This window comes from Bos javanicus, chromosome 1, assembly GCF_032452875.1.
Source record: "Bos javanicus breed banteng chromosome 1, ARS-OSU_banteng_1.0, whole genome shotgun sequence".
NCBI lineage: Eukaryota > Metazoa > Chordata > Mammalia > Artiodactyla > Bovidae > Bos > Bos javanicus.
The window spans coordinates 156,411,973-156,433,408 of NC_083868.1; the positions used below are offsets into that span (position 1 = coordinate 156,411,973).

The 21,436-nt window shown below is 45.2% G+C and overlaps 1 protein-coding gene across 1 annotated transcript in view; it reads left to right on the forward strand.

The window, feature by feature from the left end:
- KCNH8 (potassium voltage-gated channel subfamily H member 8) overlaps positions 1-21,436 on the forward strand; it is a 492,242-nt gene that overhangs the window by 205,413 nt on the left and 265,393 nt on the right. The window contains exon 3 of the mRNA XM_061425381.1: positions 13,162-13,293. Coding sequence (XP_061281365.1) covers positions 13,162-13,293 — 132 coding nt within the window. The remainder of the gene's footprint in view (positions 1-13,161; positions 13,294-21,436) is intronic.

Genomic DNA, 21,436 nt, shown 5'->3' on the forward strand with positions numbered 1-21,436 from the left:
TCCCCAGAATTCTTCAATTTCGAGTCTACTAAATAATCTTTTGAAATGTTATGTTCGACTATTTTTTTAAAAAGCACTCTGTTTTAGGAATATAGTAGGAATATCAAACAGCAACAGAAATCTCGTTAACAATTCTACTAAGAAAAGATACTATTGAACCGGAAACTGTTAACCTCAGAATGTGTTCTGAGATTTAAAAAAATCCCCTCTGCTTAAGGTTGTTTTATTGTGTAGAATATATTTTAATAGTTTTAATATATTTTAATAGTTTGGAAAGCTACCTGTTCTCTTGAATAAAAGAGATTGCCAGAGTAGAAATTTCTTGTGCATTTTAGCTTCTTTCTCACATGTTTTAGCTTGCTTTGTCCTGATTCTATAGACTCTTTGACCACAATCTCATTTCACTCCTTCAGCCTTCTGATTTGCATGGATTTTGCTCCAGCCCCAAAGTAGCTTCTATTGACGGAACTGGAAGGAAAGCCTTGTCAGGGATCCCTCTGGGTGGTTGACAGTTAAGCCTATTTTTCAGGTGAAGTATCATTAAGTCTATTCTCATTATTGAAAGAGAAAGGATATAGTTACCCTCTATTCTGGAGGAGGGCTGTCTGGATAATCTTTCAGCATGTACCACTATGACATTCATAATCTCAGTTCTACCTGAACAAAGACGCTACCTGATTCGTGCACTAACAATGCTTCTTAAATACTGTGGCAGGTGAGACGTCCAGATTCAAGAGCTAACCACTACTGTACGGTAATCTGTAGGCTTCTATACAGGGAGCTGGCCAAGTAGGGACTGCAGGCCGTATCTGGTGGGGTGCTTGTTTTACAAAGGAAAGCGGTCATGTGCACTTTGTATGTGCTATTTATTACTGCTTGAGCACTACAGCTGCAGGCTTGAGTAGCTGAGACAGAGAATGGCAAAGTCAAAGTATTTCCCATCTGGTTTGCCAACCTCTGAAGATGAATGTGCCATATCTGTTAGGTTGACTACCAAACTGAAACTCTTATGGTTTAGGAGAATTCCAAACTGTCCTGTTTTAATTACAGCTACAGGCTCAAAATGTACTTTTTGAAAAATTTCTCAAGTGCATTTTTTAAGAGACGATACATCTACATTTATGTATATGTATAATATATACATATATGCAAAAGCCCCAAATAATACATTAATAGAAGCAAGTATCTTCATTATCCCAACCCCTAATATGAAGAAGCTCTGGGAAACAGCTGATATTGTACAGTGCAGTCAGCTCGGGCCTGTTTTATTTCTTCGGTGTTTGTCTTGGTTGGAGGACGACTGCCCCAGGCGTGGTGTCAGTTTCCGCTGCACGGCAGCACGACTCAGCCGTGTCGCCCTGGCTCCTGAGCCTCCGCCCCGCCCCGCCCCAGTCGTCACGCCCCCGGCTGAGCCGCGTGTCACACGGCAGCCTCCCGCCAGCTCTGGGTTTCACACGAGGTCGTGCACACGCGTCAGTGCTACGCTACCGGTTTTGCCCCGCCTCCTTCCCCGCTGGGCCGAGTCCAATCTCCACACGTGCGTCTCTTCTGTACTTTGCTGTCGAGGGACGCGCCTATGGGCGTCTGCAAGCGGGTAGGAAAACGTTGCGCACGGACTTGCTTTCCTCGCGGCGCTGCCTGTCCTGGGCAGGCCTGCCGAGCGGCTCCGCCGAGCGCGGGGGCCCGCGAGCCTCCCCGGCACCGGGGCTCGGCCTCCAGGCCGGGGGACACGTCGGCCGCGTCGGGAGAGAAACGGGACGTTGAGGCAGCGCCTGCCTGTTTGGGCTCCGGCGCCCGCCGAGCTGGGGCTCGGGGCAGCCTGGCACCGCGTTGCCGAGTCCTCGCGAGTCGAGTTCACACAGTGGGAGAGATGCTCAGTGTCTGTGGTCGCCATGTTCGCGGGGAGGGTTAAGTTGGCCCCTAAAACTGCCGTCATATGTTATTTATGCTGCGGAAAACTGTCAAGAGATCCTTAACGAGCTCTTTTCAGTTCCTGTTTCCTTGTTTCCAAATTCTCATCTCAAACTTTCAGCTTTCTCCCCTAGGACATATTTTCCGTCCATTTTGCCTTACTTGCCCGGGCTTTTAAACACAGATTCTAATTCTGAACCTAATTGCTTAAAAAGGACTTAATTAATGTGGAATTTGTTATGTGTCCTGGCCTTTTTTAAATCAATAACATATATAAGTACAATGTTTCCTTTTTTAAAATCATAAAAGCCACATTATTTTCTCATATGAGAACTATTCCCTTTTTTCTTTTTTTACTGTTTGGAGAAATGCCCTGTTTTTTTTAGCACAAAGCCCACGAAACAGAGAATCATGTGACGTGAGGTCTAATTCCATCTCTTTCAACAGTTTACTCACCCACCCTGAACTCAGGATCTTCACCTTTACAATAAAGTGTTCCTTGTATCATCTCTAAAGATCTTTTCTAAATCCAGCAATCTGAAAAGATTTTGTTCCAGCTTAATTCTAGATTTGATGTTCAAGGAAGTGCTGAATAATTCTCGTTTCCTTAATGAAAAAACAAATCATGAAATGTTTCATATGTACACAAAATACAGAGACTTTTATAACAAATACCCACCCTGAACCCCCCTAACAAATATTAACACTGAACTGTTAATTAACACTATTGGTTTCCTTGGTAGCTCAGACAGTGAAGAATTTGCCTGCAAAGCAAGAGACCTGGGTTCAATCCCTGGGTCGGAAAGATCCCCTAGAGAAGGGAATGATTACCCACTCCAACATTCTTGCCTGAAGAGTTTCATGGACGGAGGAGCCTGGCGGGCTACAGTCCATGGGGTCGCAAAGAGTCAGACACAGAGCCATAGTTGTGCCTGACTTTTTTTTTTTTTTTTAATGATTAAAGAATCAAAGCATTATATATTCAGGTAAACTCCTTACTTAATAGACAAAAAGCACAAAATACTTTTCTAGGTATTGACCTCTTCAGAGCTCTTAACCATGAGAAGTAGACATATATCCAGTATGGAGAAGGCAATGGCACCCCACTCCAGTGCTCTTGCCTGGAAAACCCCATGGACGGAGGAGCCTGGAAGGCTGCAGTCCATGGGGTCACTGAGGGCCACACACGACTGAGAGACTTCACTTTCACTTTTCACTTTCATTCGTTGGAGGAGGAAGTGGCAACCCACTCCAGTGTTCTTGCCTGGAGAATCCCAGGGACGACGGAGCCTGGTGGGCTGCCATCTATGGGGTCGCACAGAGTTGTACACAACTGAAGTGACTTAGCAGCAGCAGCAGCATGCAAATATAAATTGATTCTGGTTATCAGAGGCAAAAATATTAATTTATTGAAAGCATATGTTGCAACATATGGAACCAAAGAAAGGAATGAGCAGCCAGTCTTTGAAAAAAACAAGAAGCAGTGGTGTTCCACAAGGTCTCGGAAGCAGGAATAACGGGCAAGATCTTTCTGGTCTTCACTGTTAAATAAATCTGCTTCCTTCATTTTTGATCTTGGGTCCCACTGTTCAAGATTGCAGTTACCAGAGGAGAAAGAATGACTGGTCCAGCGGGAAGGGTGGCCCATCCTTCCAGTGAAGCCTGCCCCACGCACTGGGTGGGTCCTTCCAGTGAAGGCTGCCCCACGCACTGGGCGGGTCCTTCCAGTGAAGCCTGCCCCACGCACTGGGTGGGGCAGTTTACCAAGGCAGCACATGAAGAGGAGTCTTCATCTCCCATGGAAGACGGAGGTGCAGTGGCTGGGCAGGGATGCTATTCTGCTAAACATGTGAGATGTCTGCCATGCTAACAGTAGCGACCACGAGAAAGGGCGTCTCATGTCTCTGACTACACGGGAGTGTGGCTGATAACCCCAGCTGCTGTCCTCTGAAGCACATCGCTGTGCTGGCACAGACCAGACTTTGCCAGGCTGCTACCAGCCAGCGACTGAGCGAGGCAGGGCCGCTGAGGCAGGTCCATTCCGAGGCGAGGCAGTGGTGCTCTGATGGTTGGCTTGGCTAGATGACTCCGTGATGGCCTTGGAGAACTTTCCTTGGAACTGCACTGAGCTCTAAGACACTCTCATCCCGTTTTTCTTCCTTCTCTCTCGCTTTTGCTTGACCTGGGATCTGCATTGTGGTCTTCCCATCACTTGCTGCAAAGACGACCAGCAATAACCCACAATTTATTTATTAATGTTCAGAAGATTCATTAAGCAGCACTTAAGAACCTCACGCCAGAGCCTTATTCCACCTTCTCCTACATTCTGTATCCCTTTACCCTATTCTACTTTTCCTTTTTGTTGTAGTATTTAAAACCTTCTAATAAACCATACGCTTGTTTGTAGTTTGTTGTTTTTCTCCTGGAAGTAGAGTATACGTTCTCTCAGGACACAGGACAGATATCTGTTCTGTTTGGTTTACTGATGTGTTTCCCAACACTCAAAATAGTTCCTGGCCATTTCAGGCACTCAGCAAAAATATGCTGAATGAATGAATGACTTATGTCCAATTGCTTGTAATGCAATCTCCAAATATTTTCTTTTGGGTCCTAAACTAAGTAGTTCCAGAGCCCCAGACCCCCTTAACCACGAAGAGTGTAGGTTGGCATTATGCTTATTGGTACCAACAATTATTCCCGTTGCCCTGCAAAGACCATAGATTTATCCCTCTAAAGCCTTGTGCAATTAGAGAGGGTTAGCTTGATCCTCCGATTCTCATTTAATCCAAGTTCTTTTACAGCGAACAACTGCAAGTCTAAAGCAATCTTAAATTGCTTTCCTAAAAGTCAAGTATCAAGGGAGTGAGTTGGTCTCAGCACCTTGTTCTCAGAAAGAAGTGGCTTCTAAGGAGGAATCGTGGGGCCAAGCCTGTCGGATGAGACTCTTGTCTGCTTGCTGACAATGGTCAAGCGTGGTGGCCTTCTTTCCCCTGGGGCACCCCTGGAGAAGCGCCCATGGCCCAGTGCGGGGTGGGCTCAGTTCTGTCGTCTGCAGAGAAGAGGAGAACGTAGGGCGTGCTGTGTGTGTCCTGCCTGCAACTGCAGTGGCACAAATATCACCATTTCTAGGGAAGAGGCAGAAGCACCCTGGGGAGAGGGTCAAGCAAAGGTTTTGTGAATGAGGTCAGGACATGATGCCGTGTACGTTATCAACTTAGGTAACTGTGCCTGAAGACTGGAATTACAAAGTTTTTATAACTGCATCCTCATTGTCTCAATGAGGGGACTAAAAACAGTACCAGAGGTGGTTTTCAGATCTCATTGTCTATTTGGTTATTGAAGAAATTTAAAAATCAGGGCCATATGTACCTAAGTGAAGGATATATTCCAATCTAGAACTAAAGTAGCTGAATTTTACTGCAAATAGAGTTTCTCCTGTTATTTTTGGGTTGAGAGGGAAATTTGTTGATTATCCAAAGGTTTTATTTCACTTTTGTCTCTTCTAATATGACATTTTAAAAAGAATATGTATCATTATGTTCTAGAGCACAGGTAGAAAGAAAGATTAAACTCAACTTTTAAAGCATTGCTCATAGATGGAGATCATTCCCAGAAGATTAGAGTAAAGCCACATTAGAAATCAAACTCAGACCTAGGTTTAAAGCTTGCTGTTTGACACTACTTAGCTGTGGGACCCTAAAGAAAATGCCACACATGGCAATTTCCCCAGCTGTAAACTATGGATCAGTCTGTGAAAATGTCGGTCAGGGTGATGGATGAGAAGTTTACCCAGAATGCATAGAGAGCTTGTGGCTCAGTGTCCGGGACACGGTGGTGGTTTATTCACCAAGTCGTGTCCGGCTCCTGCGACCCCATGGAGTGTAGTCTACCAGGCTCCCCTGTCCATGGGATTCTCCAGGCAAGAATCCTGGGGTGGGTTGCCGTTTCCTTCTCCAGGGGATCTTCCCGACCCAGGAATCGAACCCAGGTCTCCTGCATTGCAGGCAGATTCTTTACCGACCGAGCTATGAGGGAAGCCTGTAATAGAAGTTAATGAATGACAGCTGTCCCTGGACATCACAATGTCAGGAATCCCTTGGCTCCATTTCTCACTGGACTGTAATCAGCTATCGTGGCTCCTCCTCTAAACCTATCCCAGATGAATTTGTGGCTACCCATATGTGAAAAATTCTTTCAGTTGTAGGTAAGAATTACCTCTGTCTATCAGAAGCAGTTAGGTTTTCTTAAGGCAAGTAATAAATAGCTCTACTTGTCAAATCTCCATTAAATGATTTGTTGAGCAAAGTTGTTGGCAGTATTGACTAAAACACATTGTGGAGATATTTTTTCAGATCTCAAGTTCCAAGGGTCCTCTTGTGTTTAATTGTTAGAGATTTTTGAGGACGCTGATACATATTCCTGGGAAAGGAAGGAGGTACTTGTATTTAAGGAGAGACAGAACTTGGAACAAAATGGAAAGATGAAGAAAAAAGAAAGAAAAACTTGGCACATTCTATGCAGCCAAGATCAGTTGATTTGTATCTATTCCTCTTTCCTTCTTCCTTTTTTTTTTAAACTTTTCTTTCCCTCTTTCTTTTTGTAAGTTACCCTAACTCAAAACATAACTTTTCTCAAAATCTGAAATGGGGTATCTGTTAGAACTGAATCATGGATAATATACGCAAAGTGATCATTGCTTCAGTTACCCAGTCCTGAACTCTGTATTTCCTACTGCAGATCTCTAGAGTTGCCAGAATTCCACTATCTATTCCTTTATGCTTATTCTAGCAAAGCTGAAAATAAGGATCTGAGAAGAAAAGAAAAAGGAAGAAACTATCACCCCACAATCCACCGCTGTGCATCGTCTGTGTGTGTCCGCCGAATTTTTTTTTGTTTTTCTCTAAAGAAACAAGTGCTTTGCTGTGCTGTACTGAGTCTCTCAGTCATGTCTGACTCTTTGTGACCCTGTGGACTGTAGCCTGCCAGGCTCCTCTGTCCATGGGATTCTCCAGGCAAGAATACTGGAGTGAGTTGCCATGCCCTCCTCCAGGGGATATTCCCAGCCCAGGGATCACACCCAGGTCTCCTGCATTGCAGTTGGATTCTTTACCAACTGAGCCACAAGGGAGCCCAAAGAAACAGGCTTTAAAAATTTAAAACACGTTGTTTCCTGAGATCCTCATTTTTCATTAAATGCTGAAATAAAAGGTGTCCTTAGACCCTGCCCATCTCAGCAAGATATCCAGCTGACTCGGTTCTTGTCCCACCAACCCTGCTCTGCCTTCCACTGCTGCACAAGGTCTCTGGGCCCCAGTGTTCTTAAGTTCCGTGCTTTAGGATCCTGGGGCATTTGGAAGAGAGCTGTCCACTCAAGGCAGATTCACTGGGAACGGAGCACTGATCTGAAACACATATGGGCTGCACTATAGACGGATGGTCCTCGGAAGAGGTGTTTCCTGCAGATAAGGTGAAGGAAGGCTTCCTGCAGGTTAAAGGTGGAGGCTTTACCTGCTAATTCACCAAAGAATCCTTGCTTCTGTCACTTAGAGGAGCACAGGCGCCCAGCAGCCCCGGAGAGGCTGCTGTGGGGCTTGTCTTCCTGGGACTTCCTCCTTTGGAATCTGACCCTTCTCTTAGATCACCTCCTCACCCCCATCCCATTCCTGTTTTCCTTTCCTGTTCCATGAAAATAGATCCTCCATGTTGACAAAGTGTCTGGGATGCTATACTGATGTTTTTTAAGCAAGCAAGCAGTGAAAAGCCATTGGGTGTTTTTAATCAGGAACCTGTATTTTCACAGATTCTTTAAGCAGCCTGGGGAGAAAAACTAAGGGTAGGGAGAAGACATTTGAAGAGTGGGTGAGAGATGGTTAGGGCAAGGACGAGGCGGAAACTACCGTGCTAAAGAGACTCACCTGCGACACTCACCCCTCGCCCCACTCTTTCGCTGCAGACCCTAGGGTCCCACCATCAGCCTCCGGCAGCAGGGCCTTGTTGGCACACCTGCCACCCTTTGGCAACACCCTCCCCGCTATTATTCCCTGGCTGAGTTTCTAAATAGTGTCAACCCTTGATCACACCACTGAGTATGCAGCACTGAGACCGTGGTGATAGAGAACGAGACCCACCAGGTTTGCTGTGAAATATGAGGAGCACCTCAAAATGTTGCATCACCCAGTCACCAGTACCGACGCTGTCCACACAGGGTGTTGTGTTATTGTAGCCCTAATGTCAAGGACTAAAGGTCACACCTATTTATCGTTAAAAATCCAGTTAAAATCCTACTTGATATAAGGGTCATGCAAAGGGTACCTGGGCTTCCCAGGCGGCTCAGTAGTAAAGACCTCATCTGCCAACGCAGGAGACCCGGGTTCCATCTCTGGGTGGAAAAGATCCCCTGGAGAAGGAAATGGCAACCCACTCCAGTACCCTTGCCTGGAGAATCCCATGGACAGAGGAGCCTGGAGGGATACAGTCCATGGGGTTGCAAAAGAGCCAGACGTGACTTGGCAACTAAACAACAACAGCAAAGCGCCCGGTTCCACTCACTGCTGCTCTATCACGCTGCAGACGCTGCGTGCGTTCTATCATGGCCACGCAGCCACTAGAGAGAAGGGAGCAACTCTCAGCTCAACTCTCTTTACATTTCTGCCTCCTTGTATTAAGTTATTGAACCATGAACTCATACTAGAAACCTTACCGTTAGTCTATACTTATTGCCAAATATAATCTTTTGGGGGTATGTGGAAAGTATATACCTTCTTCCAATTATAAATATTACCAAGTCAGATTCTCTCGCACCCTTGTTTCCCAGTGAAGTAAAAGAAAGTACCGAAAATGGAGACGTGGGAACTTCCACCAGGTTTCAACCCTATGTGATTATTTATGCAATTCCAAAAATACAGTTTACCATGTAGGGTATGAACCCTGTTCTCTCCCCATGAATTGTATTTATCTGTGGAAATTAAAGGTGTTATTAACTTAAATCTTGGCAGAGCCTCATCTGTTTTAGTGCTCACCAACCCACATGGTAATTACTATTGCTATATACGGAGGGAGTTAACACTGACACGATGTCTGCCCTCTAACCCTGCTTTTAAGAACCCTTCCCATCTTTGGATTGGAGGCCTAGGGATTTTCTTCCTCGCTTCTTAACCCTAAGAGAGATTTATTGTGCCAAGTCTGGGTGGCTGATGAGTGAAAGGCATTACATGGTCATCTTTGTACCTGTGGGTAAGAAAGGAAGAAGCAGACCTTGGGGAACCGCTCTAAGTTATTACACTCATGCAAGATTGAAGATTTTGTCAGAAAGTCAGGGTGGAGACACTGAAGACAGCAGGGAAGGGAAAGATAAGTGAGCAAATTAAGTGAAAAGGGTGTTGCTTTGAACCTGATTGGTAGGTTTTGGCATTGGTTCTCTTTTTCTGGAAGAAGGAGCAAATGACTTATGCTTTGCTTTCTAACATGAAGATAAAGTGAAGTGAAGTCGCTCAGTCGTATCCGACTCTTATCGACCCCATGGACTACAGCCCACCAGGCCCTCTGTCCAAGGGATTTTCGAAGCAAGTGTACTGCAGTGGGGTGCCATTGTGTTCTCCATTAACAGCGGCTAGGCATATTATATTTACTTGGAGCTGGTATACTTGGTGACAGCCTCAGTGCCCTCGGACACGGCGTGCTTGGCCAGCCCCCCAGGTAGCAGCAAGCGCAGGGTGGTCTGGATCTCCCTGGATGTGATAGTTGAGTGCTTGTTGTAATGCGCCAGGCGCCACGCCTCTCCAGCAATGCCCTCGAAAATGTCGTTGACAAAGGAGTTCATGATGCCCATGGCCTTGGACGAGATGCTGGTGTCCAGATAGACTTGCTTCAGCACCTTGTACACGTCCATGGAGTAGCTCTCCCTGCAGCTGCGCTTGGGCTTCTTGCCATCCTTCTTCTGGACCTTGGTCACAGCTTTTTTAGAGCCCTTTTTAGGGGCAGGAGCAGACTTAGCCTGTTCAGGCATGTCTATAATGACAACACCCAACAACACAGAAAGATCTTGAAAATACCCAAAGCCATATTTGTAAGCAAGTTGGTGTGGTTAAATAGGAGGGCAGCTGAAGGCAGAAAGGGGGAAGGGAGCGTGGAGGGAAGGAAGGAAAGAAGGAAAAAGTGGCGTATATGTCATTTACACTGTTGCTGATTCACTTGTCGTGTACACGGTGGGAATGCTGACGGTAGCCTGGTTGATGTCACCTCATTACACAATTTGTATTTAGAGCGGCCCATGTTAATGAAGCAGCTTCCCAGGTGGCTCTCGTGCTGAAGAACCACCTGCCCATGCAGGAGTTGTAAGGGACTCGGGTTTGATCTGCCGGGGTCCTGCCCCAGCTGATCCAGGGTATTTGAAGCGGGGACAGCATCGGCGACCTATTTATTTAAATATTTTATCAAAGATATAAAGAGTAATAGGATGAGGATAGCTCAGTAGGAAAACTCAGTGGAGAAAAGAGGCTGAGTAGCTTGGTTTACGCGGGAGACCAATAAAACTTCAAGACAAGAAGTTTGCACCACTTACGTAGGCCGCAGGCATCCTTCCATTCTCCCGAAGGAGAGGAGACACTGAGGCCTCCCTGGTCGGATCTTAGAAGCCCAGGCATAATTAGTAAGCATGGTGGGTTCCGCGCTCCAGATGGAGACTCAACCAGAGTGAGAGAGAGAGAGCGACATGGGGAGACCAGTATTTCGAGAAACTGATCCCAATTCTTTATTTTCCATGGTCTACTTTTATACACTGAGATGTTATGCAAAAGTCACGTGGGGACAGCAGTCCTGACTTTTATCAAAGTCAGGTGCTTCATACAAATGTATACAGAGGTCTTAGGGGTGTTACATCATCTTCTGGCCAGGGGGCCTGCTGACAATTTACGACCCTCTCCTTGTGACAATGGTCAGTCAACCAGGACACTTATTTCTCCAGGGGTGATTATTCTTAAAACAGACGCCACCCAAATAAAGTTACATTCCTATAGGGTGAGGGTGTAATGGGTTTTAGTTAAGGAAAGAATTTACTTAGCCTAAGGTCTAACGTGATTAATATCAAAGGTTAATACTTATTTCTTCTATATATTCATTAATGTGTGTAAGGGAAGGGGATGTGGAGACTTAGCAACAAACATTGGCTCAACAAATGAAAAACCCTTCACCAACACAATTTCTAATCAGCCCATTATACTTATACTAATAGTTTTCTAACTTTTCTAAGGAACCTGTTTTTAGAAGGTTTAAAGCATCTCGTGCCTCTCACGGTTGGGAGGCTGTGAGTGATCACATGTGGCTGGACAAGCCTGTCAGGCAGGCTAGAGAACCTTCAGAGGAGTTTGTAGGTTAAAACACTCTTATCACGCCCAGGAATTATTATTAACTGGAGCTCTAAGTTAACTCCTTCTCCAAAAGAGGTGGTGGGGGACAGCCCCCCATAAAGTCTGAGGTGTAGGTGAGCACAAAGTAGTGAAGTAGGCAGGCTCTGGTTATGGGGGTAGATGCTCGAGGATTTCCAGGGGGACTCCTGAGGCTCGATCCCGCCTTTGCGTATGTCGAGCCTCCTTCCTCATGACCTTTGCCATGGGCGGAGTGCCTCACGCTAGCCCCCAACATTGATCCCTGGGTGGGGAAGATCCCCTGCAGGAGGGCATGGCAGCCCACTCCAGTGTTCTTGCCTGGAGAATCCCAGGGACAGAGGAGCCTGGTGGGCTGCCGTCTATGGGGTCGCACAGGGTCTGATCCGACTGAAGCGGCTTAGCAGCAGCAGCAGCACCAGCAGCGTGTATATGTCAGTCCCAGCCTCCCCACGTATCCCTCCTCCTCCCTACCCTCTTTGGTAACCATAAATAAGAAGTTCATTTGCGTCTTTATTTTTTTCAGATCCCACATATAAGCAATGTCACAGATATTTGTCTTTGTCTGTCTGGCTAACCTCACTCGATACATGGTCATCTCCAGGTCCGTCCATGTTGCTGCAAACAGCATTACTTTGCTCTTTATTGGGGTATTAAGTATCACTTTTAAGAATATTTTATTGAAATAAAACATACATACTGAAAAATTCATGAGTGTAGAGTCTGATGAGTTTCAAAACCTGAGTACTCCTATGTAATCACCGTAAAGGCCACGAAAGATGGACCCGCATCCCAGAATTTCCTGACCTGTGTTCCCTCCCAATCTCCCAAAGGTAACCACTAACTTGACCTGTAACAGCACAGGTTAGTTTTGCTTGTTTTTGTACTTAGTTTAAATGGATTCTACTCCTCTACGTCTGGCTGTTTTTACTCAACAATATGTTAGTCTGCTGCCAATTACTATATTATCACTCGTTCACATTGCTGACGGAGGAGGCGATGGCATCCCGCTCCAGCACTCTTGCCTGGAAAATCCTGTGGATGGAGGAGCCCGGTAGGCTGCAGTCCATGGGGTCCCTCAGAGTTGGAGAGGACTGAGCTACTTCACTTTCCCTTTTCACCTTCATGCATTGGAGAAGGAAATGGCAACCCACTCCAGTGTTCTTGCCTGGAGAATCCCAGGGACAGGGGAGCCTGGTGGGCTGCCGTCTATGGGGTTGCACAGAGTCGGACACAACTGAAGCGACTTAGCAGCAGCAGCAGCAGTTCACAGTGCTGAATAATGTTGTGTTATGAAAATATATGTTGATACCGCCAAACATTTTTTAAAATATAGGTACTAATTTGCAACCCATCAGCAATGTAGGAGAGTTCAAGTGACAAACATCCTCCCCAAACTTGGTATTTTCCATCGTTTTTTCTTTTAGCTATTCTGGTGCACAAGCATTGATTTTTAAACTGACTAAAGAAACCTCTAGGAAGCTCACACCAAACAAAGATCTTTATTTAGGAACCAGTGTGTGCTGGAGGTGGGAAGGGACAAAGTTTTATCAGTTTGAATGCTTCAACATCAATACATTCAAAGAAGAAATACAGCTTGAATATCGTAGGCAAAAAGGTCTCATCACAGACCAGTGGCTTTCTTGAAAATACGGCTTTATTTTCAGAGAAAGCCCTTCATATGGAAATGAAGAGATATCTATATGGGCTAGACATGTATGGAATCTGAAAACTGACATTTTTAAGATTTGTAGGGAGAGTCGTGGGCTAGAAGAAAACAGTAAGGACTTGATGAACTGTACCATGAATGATGTGATTTTTGTACAAAAGCAGGAGGCAGTGGCTGATGTGTTTTTCTTTACGGTTGCAGGGTCTCCATTTTGGTGCCTGTTGGATATTGTTCCCATAAAGAATGAGAAAGGAGATGTGGTCCTTTTTCTGGCCTCGTTCAAAGATATAACAGACACGAAAGTGAAGATTACTCCAGAAGATAAAAAAGAAGGTTTGTGCTGTTTTCAGAAAACATTGACAGATGGAATAACGTTTTGAAATTGTTTACTCAGAAACTCCAGGAAGAAAAAAGAGTGTTTTTAATAACAGCAACTGATAAATATTCATAACTCTTAGCAGTCAGTATCTGGTGCGTTTCCCAAAATCACAGTCACGCGAGTTTGCATCCTCCTGTTTGTAGCAAAGATTCACTTGACAGGAACCAGAAGTTTGTATTCTGATTCCAAGAGGATGAGGATGGAAAAATTTGTATCAGAGTACACAGATTCATACCACCTGGTTTTATCAGGGAAAAATACGAACTGATAGTGATAAGTTAAGTTAAAATGAGGCAATTAAAAAGATAGCTCTCAGTTTAAACTACCGTAGAGCAGCTCAGAACTTAAAAGTGCAAGATTTCATTTTAGGTACAAAACCCAGAACTCGATTTAGTGCTTGTTAGAGTGGAACATTGCAGATGTGTATCTGTATCTCGCAATAATAATTTGTGTTGACATAGACAAGATTTTCAATGATCTTTAAAGGATCCTAAGACTTTATATTGCTTACCTTATAGCTTCTGTTTATAGTTTATGAGGAAATTCCCTGAATTTATGTAAGCAGACAAAAATTAACACTAGAAAAATTGCCCATATTATTTCGTTTAAACAGAAGTAGAGTTGGATATTTTGATGACCAGAGAAAAAGCAGTTGTCATTGTAGGCATTTCCTACAAAGTTCTTTACAAGAATCAGCTATTTGACATTTTAACAACTATGTCTTTGTAAAAATGTATCTGGGTGTTTTATATGTATTATGTCTTTTGAATGACAACACAGATTGAGAGCTATTTGGTGCCCCCACCTCCCAAAGTCTATCATTTGGAATGTTTGCAAATGCATGACTGTTTTCCTGTGTATTTGCATAACTAAATATTGTGGGATATTTTACATACAGGAGAGGCAAGCATTCATATCAGCAAAGTTACTTGAATATCAGAGCAAGTGTAATACCTGCCTAAGGAGAGAAAAGCATGTAAACAGGTGCACACGATTTTTGTTTCTGTTTTCAAAATTTTCTTTCCTGTTAGAGGAAGAAGAAGGTAAGTGTGAAGTGCATTTACTTAGAACACCTCTAATATCAACTGTAGGTTTTTTCCCTTACTGATGTTGAAGCTGAAACTCCAATACTTTGGCCTCCTGATGCAAAGAGCTGACTCATTGGGAAAGACCCTGATGCTGGGAAAGATTGAGGTCAGGAGGAGAAGGGGATGGCAGAGGATGGGATGGTTGGATGGCATCACCAGTTCAATGGACATGGGTTTGAGTAAACTCCAGGAGTTGGTGATGGACAGGGAGGCCTGACATGCTGCAGTTCATGGGGTCACAAAGAGTCGGACATGACTGAGCAACTGAACTGAAAACTGAACCACCAGTTCTGCAGCTCTCTGGACACTGCGGGGTGTCCTAAAATTTAATTCACTTCTGACACTATTTTTGCTGTTCAGTCACTCAGTCATGTCTGACTTTTGTGACCCCATGGACACATGCCAGGCCTCCCTGTCCATCACCAACTCCCAGAGTTTACTCAAACTCATTTCCATCAAGTTGGTGATGCCATCCAACCATCTCATCCTCTGCCGTCCCCTTCTCCTCCTGCCCCCAATCCCTCCCGGCATCAGGGTCTTTTGAAATGAGTCAGTTCTTGGCATCAGGTGGCCAAAGTATTGGAGTTTCAGCTTCAACATCAGTCCTTCCAATGAACACCCAGAACTGATCTCCTTTAGGAAGGACTGGTGGACCTCCTTGCAGTCCAAGGGACTCTCTAGAGTATTCTCCAATACCACAGCTCAAAGCATCAGTTCTTTGGCACTCGGCTTTCTTCACAGCCCGACCCTCACATGCACACGTGACCACTGGAGAAACCACAGCCTGACGACCTTTGCTGTTGGGCCTTTGTTGGCAAAGTAATGTCTCTGCTTTTGAATACGCTGTCTAGGTTGGTCATAGCTTTTCTTCCAAGGAGCAAGTGCCTTTTAGTTTCAAAACTGCAGTCACCATCTGCAGTGATTTTGGAGCCCCCCAAAATAAAGTCTGTCACTGTTTCCATTATTTCCCGTCTATTTGCCATGAAGTGATGGGACTGGATACCATGATGTTAGTTTTTTGAATGTTGAGTTTCAAGCCAGCTTTTTCACTCTTTTCTGTTGCCTTCATCAAGAGGCTCTTTAGTTCCTCTTCACTTTCTTCCCTAAGAAAGTGTCATCTGCATATCTGAGGTTATTGCTATTTCTCCCGGCAATCTTGATTCCAGCTTGTGTTTCATCCAGCCCAGCGTTTCTCATGATGTACTCTGCATATAAGTTAAATAAGCAGGGTGACAATATACAGCCTTGACGTACTCCTTTCCCACTTTTGACCCAGTCTGTTGTTCCATGTCCGGTTCTAACTGTTGCTTCTTGACCTGCATATAGGTTTCTCAGGAGGCAGGTCAGGTGGTCTGGTACTTGGAATGAACATCAGCGTCCACAAGTATAAGGGCCCCACCTGCACACAGATGCTGGTCACGGGTACAGGGTACCCAGGCGCCCCATGCTTGTGTCCAACTTGACTGCAATGTTGGGAAATTCACAGCCCTCCCCTTTCCTTTCAGATTTGATAATTTGCTAAAACTGCTCCCAGAACTTAGAAAAACACTTCTGTTATGACGAAGGCTGTAACTTGGGAATAGCCGAATGGAAGAGATGCTGGGGCAGGCATAGGGACGAGCCTGGGGCTGCCACCCCTCCCCTCTCCCCGGCCCAGCACCCGGAGGTGCCCACTGGGTCTCCTACTCTGTAACAGTTCTCATGGAAAAGTCATCACACAAGCAAGGTTGATTACATCACTGGCCGTTGGTGATCAGCTTGTTGCTTAGCTCCGCTGCCCTCCCAGAAGGTCAGGGGGCGGTTACGAGGCCCAGCCTTCTAATCTCCCGTCTTCCTGGTCATGAGCTTCCCTGTGGGACCGAATATCCACTAGTATAGAAGAGACCCAGCCCTCCAGGGATTCCTGGGGTTGTGGGGTCGTGTGTCTAGAGCAGGGACAAGACCAGGTACCTTTCTTACTATGCCACCAAAGGATTACTCCAAACGCTAAATATATGTGTATGTATTATGTGTATTCGCATACATGTGTAGACACACCGAACTGTCTTTAGAAATAAATATATGGCTTTTGGGGCTTCCCTGGTGGCTCAGCTGGTGAAGAATCCGCCTGCAATGCGGGAGACCTGGGTTCAATCCCTGGGTTGGGAAGCTCCCTTGGAGAAGGGAAAGGCCACCCACTCCAGTGTTCTGGCCTAGAGAATTCCATGGACTGTATAGACCATGGGGTGGCAAAGAATCGGACACAACTGAGCAACTTTCACTTTCATTTTCATTTTTTGCTTCAGTGAGGGCAGTTTAATCAACCTGACTTGTTTTGATCACGACGATCATCACTACTGGTTTTATATAACTGAGGTCATCATCTTTGCCCTGTGCTCCTGGTGTCTGTATGATCGGGGAGAAATCCCCCTTTTGAAAGATGGCAATGGATAAAAGGGGTAAAATACACCTGTTAATTTGGGGTTTGAAAGAGCTCACTACAACATTCCTTTTCCTCAGAGAGAGAGAGACTACAGTATAAATCTGGTGATTTTAACCATTTTTTAAAATACCTTCCACTTTTCACACATACTTCATTTTGACTCTAAAAGTAGTGTGCCAACCAATAACTTCTATATGTGTTCCTAGCATTTCTGAATTACTTTAATATGAGATCCTATTTACCTCTTCAGTTCAGTTCAGTCATTCAGTCGTGTCTGACTATTTGCAACCCCATGAACTGTAGCACATCAGGCCTCCCTGTCCATCACCAACTCCCAGAGTCCACCCAAACTCATGTCCATCTAGTCGGTGATGCCATTGAGCCATCTCATCTTCTGTCGTCCCCTTCTCCTCCTGCCGTCAATCTTTCCCAGCATCAGGGTCTTTTCCAGTGAGTCAACTCTTTGCATCAGGTGGCCAAAGTATTGGAGTTTCAGCTTCAGCATCAGTCCTTCCAATGAATATTCAGGACTGATTTCCTTTAGGATGGACTGGTTGGATCTCCTTGCAGTCCAAGGGACTCTCAAGAGTCTTCTCCAACACCACAGTCCAAAAGCATCAATTCTTCGGTGCTCAGCTTTCTTCACAGTCCAACTCTCACATCCATACATGACCACTGGAAAAAACATAGCTTTGACTAGACAGACATTTGTTGACAACGTAATGTCTCTGCTTTTGAATATGCTATCTAGGTTGATCATAACTTTCCTTCCAAGGAGCAAGCGTCTTTCAATTTCATGGCTGCAATCACCATCTGCAGTGATTTTGGAGCCCAGAAAAATAAAGTCTGACACTGTTTCCACTGTTTCCCCATCTATTTCCCATGAAGTGATGGGACCGGATGCCATGATCTTCGTTTTCTGAATGTTGAGCTTTAAGCCAACTTTTTCACTGTCCTCTTTCACCTTCATCAAGAGGCTTTTTAGTTCCTCTTCACTTTCTGCCATAAGGGTAGTGTCATCTGCATATCTGAGGTTATTGATATTTCTCCCAGTAATCTTGATTCCAGCTTGTGCTTCTTCCAGCCCAGCGTTTCTCATGATATACTCTGCATATAAGTTAAATAAGCAGGGTGACAATATACAGCCTTGACGTACTCCTTTTCCTATTTGGAACCAGTCTGTTGCTCCATGTCCGGTTCCATGTTGCTTTCTGCCCTGCACATAGGTTTCTCAAGAGGCAGGTCAGGTGGTCTGGTAGTCCCATCTCTTTCAAAATTTTCCACAGTTTATTGTGATCCACACAGTCAAAGGCTTTGGCATAGTCAATAAAGCAGAAATAGATGTTTTTCTGGAACTCTCTTGCTTTTTCCATGATCCAGCAGATGTTGGCAATTTGATGTCTGGTTCCTCTGCCTTTTCTAAAACCAGCTTGAACATCTGGAAGTTCACAGTTCACGTATTGCTGAAGCCTGGCTTGGAGAATTTTGAGCATTACTTTGCTAGCTTATGAGATGTGTGCAATTGTGCGGTAGTTTGAGCATTCTTTGGCATTGCCTTTCTTTGCCTCTTACCCTATCAGTAAGAAATATTTTAATGTAATTTAGAAGTGGATTAATAATGAACCAAGCAGTTCCACAGATATTTATTGAGCCCCCATTCTGCCCTCAGGATTGAATGATTGCAGACGTCAGAATGCTCATCTAAACCTCAGCACAAATCCTGCTTCCAGGCGTGTTGGCTGTTAGGCCTTAAATGAGCTGCTTACCCTCTCAGAGACTAAGTTTCTACACCTATAAAAGGGGCAGTCATATAGATGTCTACAGTGACTTTAGGTTTATAAGAGATAATATTTGCGCCACATGGCAAATCACAGCAGACATTCAGTAGAAAGGAGTCGAAGTCACTGTTGTGCTCCGCAGGTTGTGTAAAAATAGCTAGCTGTCATTGAGCCTCTGCTTCATGTTGCCACATTGCCTCATTTGCTTTATGAAGTAGGAAGTGTTCTTATTTCTATTTACCAGTGATTTAAGTAACCTGACAAGGTATGCATAGTAAAAAGTGGAAGAACCAGGATTTATACTCATGCAAACTCCAGGGTGTACATTTTTCAAGTTGGCATGTTTTTGTTTTGTTTTGTTTTTTCCTCCAAAGAGCACAAGATCGTATGAAGCACACAGTTCCAGCGTTGCAGTAGAGTATGTTCAGTGACGGAGAGTGACAAGGGTGGGGTGGGGCCAGCAAGAAGCAGAGCAGAGGCAAAGAGGCCCTCACCGGGGAAATGAACGCGGAAGCATGTCTGAAGAATGAGTGGCGTTTGGTAAACTGCACGGAAGGAATGCTGATTTTAGGAGATGCAATAACAGATAGCTGACCTTTGTTCAGAAGTGGATTGTAAAAGTCAGGGGATGGAAGTCCAGCGCTAGGCAGGCATGGCTTAAAATGTAAAGATTTTATTATGTTTTTTTTAAGGAGCCTAGATGGTGTGGCAATAGAGTTCAGTTACAACAGTAGACCTTCACAGTTGGAGATGAGCAAATAGGAGGACTTGATGAATTCCAGGATTCTGCTTTGGGGACTGTTATAGACTTAATTTGGAGAAGGCAATGGCAACCCACTCCAGTACTCTTGCCTGGAAAATCCCATGGATGGAGGAACCTGGTAGGCTGCAGTCCAATGGGGTCACGAAGAGTCAGACACAACTGAGCAACTTCACTTTCACTTTTCACTTTCATGCATTGGAGAAGGCAATGGCATCCCACTCCAGTATTCTTGCCTGGAAAATCCCATGGATGGAGGAACCTGGTAGGCTTCAGTCCATGGGGTCGCTAAGAGTCAGACACGACTGAGTGACTTCACTTTCACTTTTCACTTTCATGCATTGGAGGAGGAAATGGCAACCCACTCCAGTGTTCTTGCCTGGAGAATCCTAGGGACCGGGAAGCCTGGTGGGCTGCCATCTATGGGGCTGCACAGAGTCAGACAGACTGAAGCGACTTAGCAACAGCAGCAGCAGCATAGACTTAATTACTCATTACTTTGCCAACAAAGCTCCGTCTAGTCAAGGTTATGGTTTTTCCGGTGGTCATGTATGGATGTGAGAGTTGGACTATAAAGAAAGCTGAGTGCTGATGAACTGATGCTTTTGAACTCTGGTGTTAGAGAAGACTCTTGAGAGTCCCTTGGACTGCAAGGACATCCAACCAGTCCATCCTAAAGGAGATCAGTCCTGGGTGCTCATTGGAAGGACTGATGCTGAAGCTGAAACTCCAATACTTTGGCCACCTGATGTGAAGAGCTGACTCATTTGAAGAGACCCTGATGCTGGGAAAGATTGAAGGCGGGAGGAGAAGGGGATGACAGAGGATGAGATCGTTGAATGGCATCACTGACTCAATGGACATGAGTTTGGGTGGACTCCGGGAGTTGGTGATGGACAGGGAGGCCTGGCGTGCTGTGATTCATGGGGTCGCAAAGAGTCAGACATGACTGAGGGACTGAACTGAGCTGATAGACGTCATTGTGTCCCCTCCAAATTCAAGCGTTGAAGCCCTTAGCCCCCGAAGCTGAGACACCTGGATCGGATAGGGACCTGCCGGCCTAGCTGCCGGCCACCCTCGCTGGCACCTCTGGTGGAGGGGAGCCTGCTGAGCGTGCCTGTGGCTCACTGCCCGTCTGCTCTGGGCCAGCCTGCTCACCCCAGGGCCCCGCAGGGTGGAGCAGTGAGGCTCAGAGCAGTGAGCCAGCCAAGCCTCAGTGCGTGAAGAGCTGGAGACAGGTCGGGGCCGGGCAGGTCCCCATGCCCTGGGGTGGCCCGTGGGACAGAAGAGAGACAGTCAGGAACGAGGTGGGCACAGGCCAGACTTGTTCCTTCCCCCAAACTCACACACGTGCCTTTGATGGAAGCTGAAAGCTCCTGCCCCAACTCTTTTTACCATGCTCATTTTTTTTAATTTATTAAAAAACTTTTTAAAATTGAAGTATAGTTGATTTGCAATGTCATGTTAGTTTCAGGCATATAGCAGTGATTCAGTTTTATATATATATATTCTTTTTCAGATTCTTCCCCATTGTAGGTTACTACAAGACACTGAGTATAGCTCCCTGTGCTATATAGCAAATAGGCCCTGGTTTATTTTGTATATAGCAGTGTGTATATATTAATTTCAAACCCCTAAGTTCTCCCTTTCCTCCCCCACCCTTGGTAACCGTAGCTTGTTTTCTGTGTCTGTGAGCCTGTTTTGTAAATAAGTTCGTTGGTATCACTTTTTAAGCCTCCACGTATAAGTGACACCCTGTGTCTGTTCGTCTGACTTCCGTCCGCACGACCGTCTCTAGGTCCACCCACGCTGCAGCAAAGGGCGTAATTTAATTCTTTTTTATGGCTCAGTAATGCTCCACTGTGTATATGTACCGCATTTTCCTCATACGTTCAGCTGTTGGTTCACACTTAGGTTGCTTCTGTGCTTTGGCTATTGTGAATGGGGGTGCTGTGAACATTAGGGTGCATGCATCTTTCCTAATTAGACTTTTCATTTTTTCTAGATATATGCTCAGGAGTTTTACCATTCTCATTTCTTGTTCAAAGT